Raw genomic sequence first — 15,124 nt, 5'->3', positions numbered from 1 at the left:
TGGTTGCAATTCTATCTTTGTTAATTTTTTGTATCACTTTTGCTACAGCATTCTGACTGGTAAGTAAAGCTTTGATGATCTTCTTGTGCTCTTCACCTTTGTTGTGTAAAGAAATAATTTTCATTCTTGGGACATTTCTCTTCCATGTGGTGCAATTGCTGACAGCATGAAATGGGGAGGAGTTTTCTTTGTTAATTTATGCCCTTTTATAATCAACTGTCTGCTGGACACCTGTTCAATAAATATTAGACTCACCTGTAGTTGAATTCTTGTTACCTAGGATTTTATGATCTAAAATTTAGCTTTTCTCCCAAGACTTTTTTTGGGGTGTATTTATTTTTACAACATGGTCTTGAATGAATTTGTTAGGAAAAATACTTTTTTGTGTGTACAAATTAACAAATATTGTTTGCAATCAATGGCCCACATTTGTGGGAGTATTTTGTAATATAGTGTCCCATAGAAAATGTTGATTCTGAAAGGTAAATATTCTAGGTAAATATACAGGCGTACCTCGGTTTACGAACACCATGGTTAACGCAATTTTCGATTTACGAATGAAAATCCATTGAAAATATTACCTCAGTTTATGATTTTTTTTCACAATACAAACAGATTAAATGGTTTTCAAAGCATTTACAATTTTTTTTTAATCATGTCCCTTTACATCTTTAAAGTGCACTTTATAAAGAATTTTGAACATTAACTTTTTTTAACTTTTTTCTAACCTCCGGAACGGATTAATTTGTTTTCAATGCATTCCTATAGGAAACCGTGCGGTTTACGAAATTTTCGCAAAACGAAACGTCCCCCATAACTAATTAAATTTGTATACCGAGGTACCCCTGTATTTCGAAAAGGTGCAACCCATGCAATCCATAGATACAAAGAAACCAAAACAAATAAGTTGAGAAATTAAGTAGTATGTAATAAAATGAAATGACACAGGGAAAAAGATTTGAACATGAGAATTGAAATGAATTTAATACTTGGTACAAAATCCTCTGTTGGTAATGCCAGCTTCAAGATGACTCCTATATGGAGAAACTAGTCGCATGCTTTGCTCAGGTGCGATTTTGGACCATTCTTCCACACAGTCATAAATAAAACAATGCTGTGCTGCAAACAAATGAACAAAAAAGCATATATGAAGGTGTATAGAGTATAGTATACACTAAATATTAAATGAATGTCCATAATCCAAGTCCATATTATGTGAAATAATCAGTGATATTGTGAACAATCCAACTCTTCACAGCTCATTTGCTTCTTTTCATGTGCTCAAAACCCGCACCATTAGATAAGTGCTATAACCATGCAGGTGATATCCCCTCAGTGCTCACAGAGCGCTCACCTCAGAAATCAAATTGTGCTTAACCACAGGATGGCTACATCATGGTTGTCCAGTTCTGGGAAGGCGTCATGACAGGCAGAGTTGCTCTTGAAGCTGAAGGTTGTCCAGGTAACCCAAAATGGAAAACCCCTGAGAAAGGGAGTAACCCAAAACTCAAGGCAACAGAAGAAGATGAATGCATTAGTTGTCCACTACAAGATGCAGTAATTCTGCACTGAGGCCAGGAGCTGGGGAAGTGAGAATATGCATCCGTTAAACCTACAGATATCAGAAATTCTACCTGCTATAAGAAAGTAACCACTCACTAGACCAATTCTTGTTATTTCTGCTGCGAAAGAACTCAAGTCCCTTTAAAATCCAGAACTGGGAAAACGTTGAGGTTCAGTTTTGGCACTGTGAAACACTTTGGTTAGAAACGGTGACAATTTGACTCCTATGGAACCGGATAGATTAATCCCTTTTCAAGTAAATCCAGCGCCTGAAAAAAAGCCAAATCTTTGAGGAGTCCAGGTCTAAATGTCCACGAAGACCAACAATCATTACCCCAGCTCAGGAAGTGGGGCAGCCCTTAATTGCGAGAAGGGTTTATACCAAGCTTTCACCTTTTTTCTTGAGCAGTAAAAACGGCAATCTTGCTGACAGTCACTTTTTGGATGTAATCACCCAGGAAGGACCAAAGAGCTGTTCTCCCTGAAAGGGCAAATGTTTAGCCTGCTTCGTACAGGGAAGCTCAGCTGACCAACACTTCAACAAATCTTGCGCATATGAATTTGTAACTGGGCTTGTTAAGGGAGTTAAACAACCAAACATGTTAAGGATGTGGACTCACACCTTAGACAAAAGTAAAATTTGCATAGGCAACAACATCAACTTTGCAGAACTTGGTAAAAGTGAACACATGACCAGGTAAGTAGCATTTCAAACATGAAAAATAGAGGTATAATGATAAAAAGCCCAGGACGCACTCAGGGACCTGATAAATTGAGCAGTAAGGGGAAACAGAGGTTCCTAAAATTGGATAACATGAGCTTGAACCACAGTCTAATGAAACCACCTGGAAATGGTGGACAATGCCACCTGCTTCTTTCAAAGAACAATCTGTGGCTATGAACTGAGGATCAGTCTTCAAAATAAAGGTGAATTAATGGTCCGAACAACATCCAAATAATGTAGCACCACTTCCTCGAGATGGTAGGGATTAGGACACAAGCGAGCAAGACTATATCCTCATTCAAGTGAACTGCCAATAAAACCAACCTGGGACAAAAAGGACCACCTTATCCCTACGTGCTACCAAAAAAATGTAACTTACAAGAAAGAACTGCCAGTTAGGACACCAAGGGCACTGAAGAGCTGCCCAGCAGGAAGGCTACCTTGTGTGATAGTGTCAAAGGAATTACCCAAAAGCTCTAGAAAGGAGGTTTTTCTTGGTCTTTTGTCAGATCTCACAGCGTCAACTGAGGTCTCGTGGGTGGAAAGAACCATGTAACCCCCTGGTTGAAAGTACAAACAAAAAAAAACAAGGGAGAACACAGCCAGAGAAGAAACCTGATTTTTCACGGTACTCAGTTTACACCTCACTGATGGAAGGCCACCAAATATGCAACAGAAAAAGCTTGGGAGGTGAAAATTCAGCATCTTACAATAGGCAAAACAGGCCTGTGATGGCAATAAATCAGAAGGTAGACATATGAGCTCAAAGCATCATGGAAATGTGAGTAAAGGAATGGTAGACCATTAGGAACCTGGTTTAAATAGTGCTGCCATAAAAGCCAGCAACTGTAAAGAAGGGAGGAAGATTGGGCCCTCCAGCTCTATCCTCTGCAACAGCCGGGCTAAGCATTTCAGAGGATAAATCAGGGAGTACTTGTTCTGGCTATGAACCTGGGAACTTTCTGAATAAGTTTGGAAACAAGGACATTCCTGTTTGGCGTTCCCCCAGAGACAAACCGGGAAAATTACCTATGGGTGGAGAGATCTCCTGATCAATGACAACTGGGATAATCTGCTGCCAACTGAAAAGACCCAGAATGTTAGCAGTGGAAAAACAGCAGGGCACATTCTAACCCATCAAGCAAGGATGGACCTGCCAGAGCAAAGGATGACTTCCCACATCTCCAAACACTTATTAACTGAATCCTTAAGGCTTGGTTCACATCTGTGCAGGTGGTGCCGCTGTGGGACCCGCACAAATACCTGCAGCCTAACCACCAACACAGAGGAATGAAGGACAGCAGGCGGGCACCAATAATTCTAGTGGCAACCCACGCGCACTGGAAACCTCAGTTCCCATGCAGGCTGCAATTTCCCAGGTAGTGCAGGGACTTCTTCCCTACATGTCCTGAGGCATGGGAGTCCATTCAAATGAATGGGCTTTGGTTCCTGAGCAAATCACGGCCCGCACAGCCACACGTGTGAACCAGGACTCGTGGAGGGAATGACCTCAATAGAAGCAATAGATTTAGGGTTAGAATGTCTAAGTCTAAAATCAGTAAAATAATAAAATACTTGCACTCTTGTGGAACAAACCAAAACTATATTACCCTCAGCTACTGCTTACAAGATATCCCCTTGATGTCCAACATAAACAACAATGTTAAAAACTATTGCTCATAGACATACACCATTTATAAAAAGCATAGATTAATACACAGATTGGAAACACTCACAATAAAAGTGCCTCACTGGGCATCCAGGATAAATTGCCTGCTTACTGTTGTGGAGCGTTGCTCCACTGGTTGGTACTGATCTCTGTGCAGACAGGCATTCCACCAGTGCAGACAGACATTTATTAGAAGTGAATACTTATCGTTTACTGTTATCAAGCATCCTTATTTTGCGTATTGTTATGACTGTTAACTTTTAATATAACATTTAAGTTTGGAATCACATATGTTGATGCAAAAGGCACTTTCGTTATGAGACATGTTTAGTGCTGCTATTTATTTAGGCATTTACCACAGTGGAAACTGACATTGAATTCTTCTTTCATAGGTTACAAAACAGCAAAAAAGCCAAAAAGGGTGAGTAACCAGTCACTATAAAGAACCCTCAAATGGGCTAATCAAGAATAGGGAAAGGCTTACTAGGAAATGCCTTTTTTCTGTGCCTTTAGAAATATCTGGAGGCTGATCAGAGTTAGGTGTATCTAGCCAAAGACTATTACGCACTCTCTCAACCAATGAGTCTATTATAGCCAGCATGTGGTGGGAAGGTGAATAAATATCAAAACAAAATATTGCTGTTGAAAAATCTTCAGCAATCCCCACTAAAATGTCCAATTACACACTGCCTTCTGCAAATGTAAGTGCACTAGGCAATTCAGGTTGCAACCTATGAACATATCCATGGGCCACTGAAGTAAATCATACACAGTGGCAGAGAATTCTGATTTAGTCAGCATGTTGTGTGTCTCTAGGGGAGCCTGAATCAAGGGAATGGAGCAATGTCTGTTTAGGGAACCACTATCAAACTTAAAAAAAAATGTGCATTTATTATTTTTGTCCAAAAGGTTAACTTATCCTTTTTTATACAGGCTCCTTTTTGTCCAAAAGGAGCCTGTAAACCATTGCACCAGCGATCAGTAGATCGATGATGCCATGCAGGTCTCCTGCAGACCTGTCAGAATATCTGCTGGCCGTACAAGATGTATGAGCAAGCAGATATTCTGACAGGTAACTTCAATGAACTACCACGGCGTTCCACAGTGCAGTGGTAGTTCACTGAAAACGCAGTTATTTACCTGTTAACTGTATTTCCAGGAATCTTCTAGGACAGCTTCACTTGAGAGATAGGGCTCCTCCCAGGAAACACCCGCTCCACCTTTTCCCCTTTATAAGTGTCCTCTCTCCCAGTGGGCCCTCAGTATAAGAATATGACCGAAGGCCTAGGAGAAAGCATAAAAAACGGTAATAGAGACAACCCATCACAGGTTCATAACATACCTAGACATCAGTACATAATCACATAGCAATCGGGAGGGAGTTACGCTGTCCTAGAAGATTCCTGGAAATACAGTTAACAGGTAAATAACTGCGTTTTCCTGATTCATCTTCTAGGACAGCTTCACTTGAGAGGAGTTGAATAGAAATACATACGTTAGGGTGGGCCCCTTGCTTGTAGGACCTTCCTGCCGAACGCCTGGTCCTTTATGCCAATCAGATCCAATCTGTAGTGCTTAGCAAAGGTGGCGAAACTGGCCCACGTTGCGGCTCTGCAGATCTGTCCGGGGGAGGCCCCCACCTTTTCAGCCCAGGAGGCCGCGGTGGCCCTTGCCTCTCTTATCCAGCTTGCGATGGTGCCTTTGGAGGCACTGTCCCCCTTCTTTGGACCCTGGAATAGGATGAAAAGACGGGACAAACGTCTCCATGCTTTTGTGCATTCGATGTATGCAATCAAACATCTTCTCAGATCGATCTTGCTATAGTCTCCTCCTTCCGTGCTGCCTGGGATGCCATCAAGGGAAGGTATTATTATTTCCTGTGACCTATGGAAATGTGACACAACCTTAGGTAGAAATGCCGCATCTGTGCAGAGGATGATTCTGTCCAACAAGACTGTGCATTACGGTTCGATTACTGATAGAGCCTGCAACTCGCTGACTCTGCGGGCAGAAACTAATGCTATAAGGAGGGTGGTTTTCAGAGTTAGAAATCTGAAGGAACATTCCTCCAGTGGTTCGAAAGGTCCTTGCTGAAAGCTCTTCAGGACCGTGCCCAGGTCCCATGTGGGGTACTTCGATGTGGACGGGGCTCGGCGCCTGGAGATAGCCCTCAGGATCCTGATTATCAATGGGTCTGCCGCCAACCTCAACTCCAGGAAGTTTGACAAAGCCTGCACTTTAAGGGTATTAGCAGCCAGGTTTTTATCCGCCCAGGCTTGGAGGAATTCAAGCACTGTAAGATGGGGGCCCCCAGTTCCTCGTCCCTGTCCTTCCAGGCGGAAAATTTCTTCCAGACTTTATCATATATGGCATTTGTTGATTTCTTCCTTCCATTCAAGATGGTGGCGACCACTCTTTCAGACAGCCCCTTCTCTGCTAGCCTGTCCCGTTCAGAAGCCACGCTGCTAGGGACAGCCTTTCTGGGTTAGGATGTAGCACTCTCCCTTGGGCGAGTAAATCGTGTGAAGGTGGTATCATCCATGGGTCTGTTAAGCTTAGTTCCCTCAGCCGGAAGAACCATGACCTTTTGGGCCAAAACAGTGCAATTAGGAGGACCGTGGCTTGAGATGACTGGATCTTCTCTACCACCTTTGGTAATAATCTGAACAGAGGAAAGGCATAGAGGAGGTTTCCTTCCCAATGCTGGGCTAGCGCGTCTATCCCTGCACTCCTGGGGTCCTTCTGCAGGCAGAAGTATCTCTCCAGCTTCGCATTTTGGCTGTTGGCGAAGAGATCCATAGAGGGGGTGCCCCATCTGGCGCATATTTGATTGAATGCTGAACGGCTGAGGCACCATTCTGTCTGGGTGACCTCTTTCCGACTCAACTGGTCCGCCAACTGGTTCAGATTCCCTTTTAGATGCACCGCAGTGACGGACTCTAGGTTTCTCTCTACCCAGGTCAGGAGGGTTCCCGACAATTCCATCAGCCTCGGGGACCTTGTGCCCCCCTGCCTGTTCAAGTATGCTCTGCCGTTGTGTTGTCGGATGGAATCTGGACTTCTCTCCCCTCTATCCTCTCCTGAAAAGCCGTAAGCGCTTTGAAGATTGCCGACAGCTCCTTGTAGTTCGATGACTTCCTTGAATTTTCTGCATCCCATCTGCCCTGGGCTAGGCAGTCTCCCATATGAGCACCCCACCCGGTCATACTTGCATCCGTAGTGATCCTCACTGAGCTGGCTTGCTTCCATTTCCTTCCCGCCTCCAAGGTGTGGATGTTCCCCCACCACCTTAGTGATTCCCTCACCTTGTGCGTGAGGCGGACCCTGAAATTCAGACCTGCTTGGCTGCCATCCCAGTGGGAGAGGGTGTGATTCTGTAGTACCCTGGAGTGGAGCTGTGCCCATTGCACCCCTGGTATTGCGGCTGTCATGCTCCCGACTAGCTTCATTGCGGTCCTTACTGTGCAGGCCGACATCCTCCGGAAGGCCCTCGTGTCTTGCTGCAGTTTGAGTGCTTTTTCCGTTGTCAGGTATGAGCAAGCATTTGTGGAGTCCAGGAAGTACCCCAAGTACGTGATCCTCCTGGAGGGTAGGTACTAGCTGTGATTTTTCTTCGTTGATCAACCACCCCAAGCTCTCTAGAAAAGATATTGTGCATTCGACGTGGGACCTCAGGTCTCTCTCTGTATCTGAAAATAGAAGCAGGTCGTTCAAGTAGGAGATGATATTTATCCCTTCCAGCCTCAAGACTCTTAGGGGTTCCGCTAGGATCTTGGTAAATATCCTTGGAGCTGATGACAGGCCAAAGGGGAGTGCATTGAACTGAAACAGAATCGTTCTATTTGCGCCTTCCAGCGCAAACCTCAGGAACTTCCTCGATTCCACCCTTATTGGGACGTGCAGATATGCATCTTTCAAATCTATTGAGGCCATGAATGCTCCTGGCGACAAGAGTTCTTTTACCGTGTATATGGTCTCCATGCGGAACTTCTTGGGCCTCACGAACTTGTTTGTTTACCTTCTTCAGATTTAGTATCATCCTGTAGGTACTGGATGACTTCTTCCTTAGGAAGAAATGGGTGTAGAACCCACTTCCCTTCTCTTCCTCCTCCAGCTGGCAAATCACGTTCTGCCTGAGCATTCCTTCCAGGAGGTCCACCAATGCATCTGCCTTCTCCCTGTCCCGTGGCAGGGGTGTTGCGAAGAATCTTTGAGGGGGAAGCCTCAAAAACTTTATTTTGTAACCTCTGCGAATGGCCTCTAGAATGTAAGTGTTCTGGGTGATCTTCAGCCATGTGTGGAAGTGCCCCAGCCTTCCTCCCACCTGGCTTCTCCAGTCACTTGGGCTGGGTCTATTCTGGTTGGGGTTGAAGAGGAAACCTCCCCTGCCCCTTGACTCGTTCCTGCCCCTCCTTGCGCCCCAGCCTGTGCGCTGGCTTTGAAATCTAGTCTCCCTCGTCGTGTACTGCCTGTTGAGGCGAAACCCCTTTCGTCCTACTTGCCTGCTGGGGACTGGAAAGCTCTTCTTTTTATCGGCCGACCTTTCCAGGACCGAAGTTAGTTCCGGCCCGAAGAGGAGTGTTCCCTCGAAGGGCAGACCGCAGAGTTTGGACTTAGAGGCAAGGTCCCCCTACCAAGACTTTAGCCAGATAGCTCGTCTCGCGGAATTTATGAGCGCCGTTGATCTAGCTGAGAATCTGATAGTTTCTGCTGATGCGTCTGCAATAAAAGCCACCGCTTTTTCCAGTACCGGCAGCGACTTCAGCATTTCCTCCACCGGGGTGCCTTGTTCCAGGTGCGAGCGGAGCTGCCTCAACCATACATCCAAAGTTCTGGAGACACACGTTGTTGCCACTGCTGGCTTGAAATTCACCGCGGACGCTTCCCATGCTCTCCTCAGGAATGTATCCGCTTTCCGGTCCATTGGGTCTTTCAGGGTCCCGCCGTCCTCGAAGGACAGGTCCGTCGCTTTCGAGATTCTAGAAAGGTGGGCATCCGGCTTCGGACAGATTTCCCACACGGAAGCGTCTTCTTCCTTGAACGGGAATCGCCTCTTAAGGTTCTTGGGAAAGAAGGCCTTTTTCTCCGGCTGTTCCCATTCCCTAATAGTGGACCATAGGGCAGAGTGCACTGGGAATGTGCGGCTATTCTTTGTTTGTAGCCCTGCGTACAGCTGGTCGTGGAGAGAGAGAGGTCCTGCTGTTCCTCCTCCAGATGCAGAGTCTCGTAGATCACTTTCAGAAGGCCCTCCGTGTCTTCTGCCTGAAAAAGGAATCTCTGTGCTTTTGGGTCACGATCCTCGACCTCACCTTCCTCCGAGTCTGAAGTACTCGACGGTTTGGCTTCCCTAGCGACAGTTACCTGGTCCCGCTTCCTCCTTTCACCCCCTGGGAATTGACTGAAGTGCTCGGTTGGGGCTCGTCCTGGGCCGGTCCCTGCTTCTGCTCCCTAAAGCTCTGAAAAGTCTTGGACATCTCTTGCGTCATGTTCTGTAAGAAATCCTTAAAGAGGTACCCAGACTCCTTTTTGATAAACTTATCTATGCAGTCTTGGCAGAGTTGCTTTCGCCAGGAACTCGCCAGCTTCTTCCTGCAAGTGGCGCATTTCTTTTTCAACTCACAAGGAGCTGCTCTTCCCCCTCTATCCTCCTCCTGTGGGCCCATCTGGGGACAAGGAGACATAGGTATTCATCAACCGCGAAGGGTCCGTCCCGTCCCCCCCCCCCCCCCCCCCGTGCACTCCCCCCACCTAAAAAGTCAACGGGGGGGATGAGTGTGGGGGTGCCCAAGGGTCCCGGGGGGGGGGGGAGAGGGGGTGAGTGGCGGCCAAAGGAGGCCCTTACCTTGCCGCAGGCCTCCCCCGGCCCAGACAGATCTGCATCCATCCTGCCGCGAACTCCTCCTCAGTGTTGCGGTTTTTCAGGGTTTGGCGGGCTCCGCCCACTCCCTGGGGTTCCTGCGCGCCGACCTCCCTCTCACGGCCGTAGGTGGAGAAGCGGCCGTGGTGTGGGCTCGTTCCGCGGTCCGCCGCCCACTTCCAACATGGCGGCCGCTGCTCCATGCTTCCTGCGCCGGAAGTGACGCCGTCCTGGCGCCCGGAAGTGACGCGTTTGCGACATCCTGACCCCGCAAGCCTCACTCCCTGGCCATGCTGCCGGGATCCTGGAGCAGGTAAGACTTACCTCAGCCCCCCCCCCAGGGAAAGGCACCACTGCCCAGGTCGGCAGAGATCGCAATGCTGCAAGGAGACAGAATCTGCTGGTACAAACTGAAATAAGCATGCCCCAAGGAAAATAATACAGTGTGAAGCAACTGAAAACAAGGACACACAGGGAAAGAGTGTCAGAATCAAATTTGTGCCAAGCCGCCAGAAAATTGGCACCAAATTAAACGGCCAGCAGTGTTCTGACCCCATGGCTGCGACACACCATTTAAACCATTGCAGGCACCACTCCTCCAAAGCCAAGCCATAATTTCACAAGCACTTACCACAGCAGAGTCGTAGCAATGGGGGCAGAATGTAAGATATCACACACATCCTGGTTTTGCCCACAACAGTGGCCATAAACCCGAAGGGCTTGTCAGGGATACAGCTCCACTGCTAGCAGGTAGCAGTGCCCACCACCCCGTATATGTATAGTACTCTGCTGCCAACTCAATACAATGCACCAGGGGTGTATTTACCACAAGGCAAACAAGCAATCTGCCTAGGGCAGCATTTTTCAGGGTGGCAGCAGCATGTTTCAGGGGGGCAGCGCCCCCCGAAAGAAGGGATGGAGAAAGGGACACACGCAGCACGGGACCAGACGTGATCTGAGAGAGACTGCGGGCTGCTTAGTGGTATATGCAAAACCTGACTCTTGTTCCAGGGGATTTCCGGAGCTGTGAAGGTGAGTGTCTTATCTCTTCCTGGGGTGGGGGGTTGCCAGTGTATGGGGGGCGGTGGTAGTGGAAGGCTCTCTAGGGTGGGGGGCTGGGGTGTTGGTCGGTATCAGGGTCACTCCGTGGGGGGAGAGCCAAGTTTTGTGTTACCTAGGGCAGCACGAAACCTAAATACACATCTGCAATGCACCATCTACAAGGTGAGCAGCCCGACAAGATCCAGTGCCCAAAATGACATTTCAGGCCGGTGCAATCCCCCAAAGAGTCCACCATTGTGAAAGCTGCAGTAGCTGTGGTGTGGCCAGGAATCTTAATCAGGCACCCTTGATGAAAGAAAAATGCTTTACAGAAAAGAGGAAAACATCACATATTAGAAAAAGGAAATACATCGGCTAAGGACACTTGCAAAAACATGAAGACAGCTGGAAGTGAGAGAAGTTGTATAGGAGGATTTACCTGCAACAGATACACACACAAAGGAATCTATGTCCATTACTGTACAACTTAGAAAAAAAATTAGTCTCAAAAGGTTCCCCTCCCCCCCTCCCCACAATATATGTAAAAAGTTTCAATCAATAAAAAGGAAAAAAAGTTATTTACCTCTTCTCTGCTTTTCAATATTGGCAGCTCTGGATATGTCAAGTCATGATCCAGCACCGGCATGTCCTTTACTCCCCTAGTTTTTTTATTGCAATCTGCAAAAAACACATTTTAAAACAAAAAACATTGCTTTTTAATTTATTAAAAGTTTACTTAAAAAAGAAAAACATTTTGCTCTAAAATAAAATAAAGAACATTTTAAAACGACCTAGATCAGGCTGACAAGAGAGTAGCAACTCTCCAAGATACGAGAAATAATACTACACAACACTTAAAGTGTTACTAAGCTCATTAACCTGCATTCACTATATCTGGTCTCCCACCATACACAGAACATGGAAATTCAATTATTTTAGTAATTATAAACTGCTAAATACCTTTTCTCATCAGCAGTTACAGCAGTCTTGTGACTTCTATCAGTGTACAGCAGATAGAAGCTTGTAGGAGGAGTTTTCATTCTGCTCCAGGATGCAGGACCCCTGACCTCAGTCTGGGCAGAGCTGATTGGCCCTCTGCTGATCTCCCAAAAAGGGAAAAAAAACCAAAAACCTCTCTAGCAACACACACAAAAATGAGCATGTGCAGATTGACTCCTCACGATATGTCTTATCAGGAAATAAAAGGGGGACATTGGAAGAAAGGGAGGATCAGAGAAGTCAAGATAAAACAGTGTTTTTACACAATGCAGAGAATTAACCCCTTAAGTTCCACAGTGAGTATAATAAGCATGCTTCACTGCATATACAGACTAATTTTACTGTTGTGCGTTTAGTAACACTTTAAAAAGGAACATTACACTTTACAGGATCATTACTATAAAATACTCAATGACATGCCAAACTGCATCCCATATATATATAAAAAATATAATTAAATATAATGTATATATATACACAATTAAAAATATTAATTGATTCTTTTACATTTATTAATTATGGATTTGAGTATAATTGATTCAGATAATTATTGAATTATTGGTGATACACTCAGCAATTTATAATATCACTTAAAATTTATAATATCACTCATAGTTGAATATATTGGAGCGCGGTACAATATTGACATATATAGCTATCATCGATTATCTTGTTACAAGGGCACCTGAAAGTGGGTGGGACACCTTAGGCAGCAAGTTTTAAATGTTGACCCTGACCTCGATATTTTAAATGCAGAAAAAAAAAAAAAAAAAAAAAAAAAAAAGGACTCTGACAAGGGTCAAATTGCAATAGCTAGACGAAAGGTAAAAGGTGTGTCCAACAGAAATGTGTCAGAACACAGTGCATGGATCTGCTGAGTATGGGGATGCATAGCTTCAGACTGGTCAGGGTGCCCATGCTGAACCATGTCTACAGCCAAAAGTGTCTACAAGGGACACACAAGCATTAGAACTGAACCACACAGCAATGGAATAAGGCGGCTTGGTTTGAAATACACTACTCCAAAAATTAAAGGAAAAAAAAAACTTTTGAAACGACATCAGATCTCAAAATGGGGGGAAATCTCCTGCTGGATATCTATACTGATATGGACTGGGTAATGTATTAGGAATGTAAGATGCCCCCTCGTTTGATGGAAATGAAAATCATCAACCTACAGAGGACTGAATTCAAAAAGACACCCTGAAAAATAAAGGGAGAAAATGATGCAGCAGACTAGTCCATTTTGCTGAAATTTAATTGCAGCAACTCAAGATTGTACTCCGTAATTCATATGGTCCCAACGTGCTTGTATGCATGCCTGACAATGTCGGGGCATGCTCCTAATAAGGCAACGAAGGTGTCCTGGGGTATTTCTTCCCAGATCTGGACCAGGACTTCACTGAGTTCCTGTACAGTCTGAGGTGCAACCTGGCAGCGTTGGATGGACTGAAGCATGATATCCCAGAGGTATCTGCAAAGACAAGAAATATCAGGGGATTAACTTTCCTGGCAAAGCCCTCCGCCATGGGGTTACCCCAACAGGGATCTTCAGGAAAGGGCTTTGCAAAAGGAAAACCATAGCCCTAGACCTGTAAAACCTTTGAGGCCAACTCCAGGCATTGCAAAGGGAAGCACTCAAAAGCAGGATTCAGAGCAGAAACCAACTGTACAGGAGAGCTCCACATCTTCCACCATGTGGGTTTTTGGCACGATTCCCCAAGGCACTGCAAAATACTCATCCAATCCAGAAGCTGCATGAAACACTACAGTGACTATGCATAGCAAGAATCTTGTAAGAACCACTTTGGAACAGACTCATCCAGAGGAAAACCTCCATAGATGTTAAAACTTCTCTCTGTACCGAGAAGAGGTCCATCATCTAAAGACACTAGCAAAAACTGAGGCTAGCTGGAAGGAGTGGGAAGGTTTATAGCAAATGCCCAAGTATTGTTTTTGCTAGTCCTATCATCTGAAAAAATATTTTACACAGTGCCTTGAAAAAGCATTCATAGCCCTTGAAATTTTCCACCAAAAACGTAAATATATTTTTTGGGCAATTTTATGTAATAGACCAATAAAGTGGCACATAATTGTGAAGTGGAAGAAACATTATAAATTGTTCTAAAAATGTTTACAAATAAATATCTGAAAAGTGTGGAGTGCATTTGTATTCAGCCCTCCTAAGTCAATACTTTGTAGAACCACCTTTCGTAGCAATTACAGCAAGTCTTTTTGGGGATGTCTCTACAAGCTTTGCACATCTAGAGAGGGAAATGATTGCCCATTTTTCTTTCCAAAATAGTTCAAGCTCTGTCAGATTGGATGGTGAGAGTCTATGAACAGCAATTTTCAAGTGCTGCCACAGATTCTCAATTGGATTTAGGTCTGCACTTTGACCTGGCCATTCTAACACATGAATATGCTTTGATCTAAACCATTCCATAGTAGGAATGGCTATGTTTCGGGTCGTTGTCCTGCTGGAAGGTGAACCTATGCCCCAGTAAAGTTTTTTGCAGACTTTAACAGGTCTTCTTTTAAGATTGCCCTGTATTTGACTCCATCCATCTTCCCATCAACTCTGACCAGTTTCCCTGTCTCTGCTGAAGAAAAGCATCCCCACAACATGATCCTGCCACCACAATGTTTCTCAGTGGGGCTGGTGTGTTCAGGGTGATGTGCAGCGCTAGCTTTCCTCCACACATAGCGTTTTTGATTTTAGGCCAAAAAAAAATCAATTTTGGTCTCATCTGAATAGAGCACCTTCTTCCACGTTTGCAGTGTCCCCCACATGACTTCTCGGAACCTGCAAACGGAACTTATGGCTTTCTTCTTGCCAATCTTCCATAAAGGCCAGATTTGTGGAGTGCACAACTAATAGTCCTGTGGATAGATTCTCCCACCTGAGCTGTGGATCTCTGCAACTCCTCTAGCTAGCATGGGCCTCTTGGCTGCCACTCTGATTAATATTCTCCTTGCCCGGCCTGTCAATTTAGGTGGACAGCCATGTCTTGGTAAGTTTGCAGTTGTGCCATACGATTTCCATTTTAGGATGAATGATTGAACAGTGCACCATGAGATCACAGCTCGGGGTATTTTTTTTGTAACTGAACGCTGCTTTAAACTTATCCACAACCTTATCCCTGACCTGTCTAGTGTGTTCCTTGGCCTTCATGATGCTGTTTGTTCACGAATGTTCTCTAACAAACCTCTGAGGGCTTCACAGAACAGCTACAGTTGCAAGAAAAAGTATGTGAACCCCTTGAGATTA

General features: G+C 45.2%; 1 protein-coding gene across 1 annotated transcript in view; it reads right to left on the bottom strand.

Annotated features, from left to right (window-relative positions):
• The window catches only part of TDRD9 (tudor domain containing 9), a 395,653-nt gene that overhangs the window by 327,124 nt on the left and 53,405 nt on the right, over nt 1-15,124 (bottom strand). Inside the window, exon 3 of the mRNA XM_089657266.1 lies at nt 11,438-11,532. Coding sequence (XP_089513392.1) covers nt 11,438-11,532 — 95 coding nt within the window. The remainder of the gene's footprint in view (nt 1-11,437; nt 11,533-15,124) is intronic.

The sequence above is a fragment of the Staurois parvus genome, unplaced genomic scaffold (genome assembly GCF_062004578.1).
Source record: "Staurois parvus isolate SC_StPar_1 unplaced genomic scaffold, SC_StPar_1.0 ptg000978l, whole genome shotgun sequence".
Classification (NCBI taxonomy): domain Eukaryota; kingdom Metazoa; phylum Chordata; class Amphibia; order Anura; family Ranidae; genus Staurois; species Staurois parvus.
The sequence above is the reverse complement of the archived record's forward strand: the minus strand, read 5'-3'. Positions and strand labels throughout refer to the sequence as shown.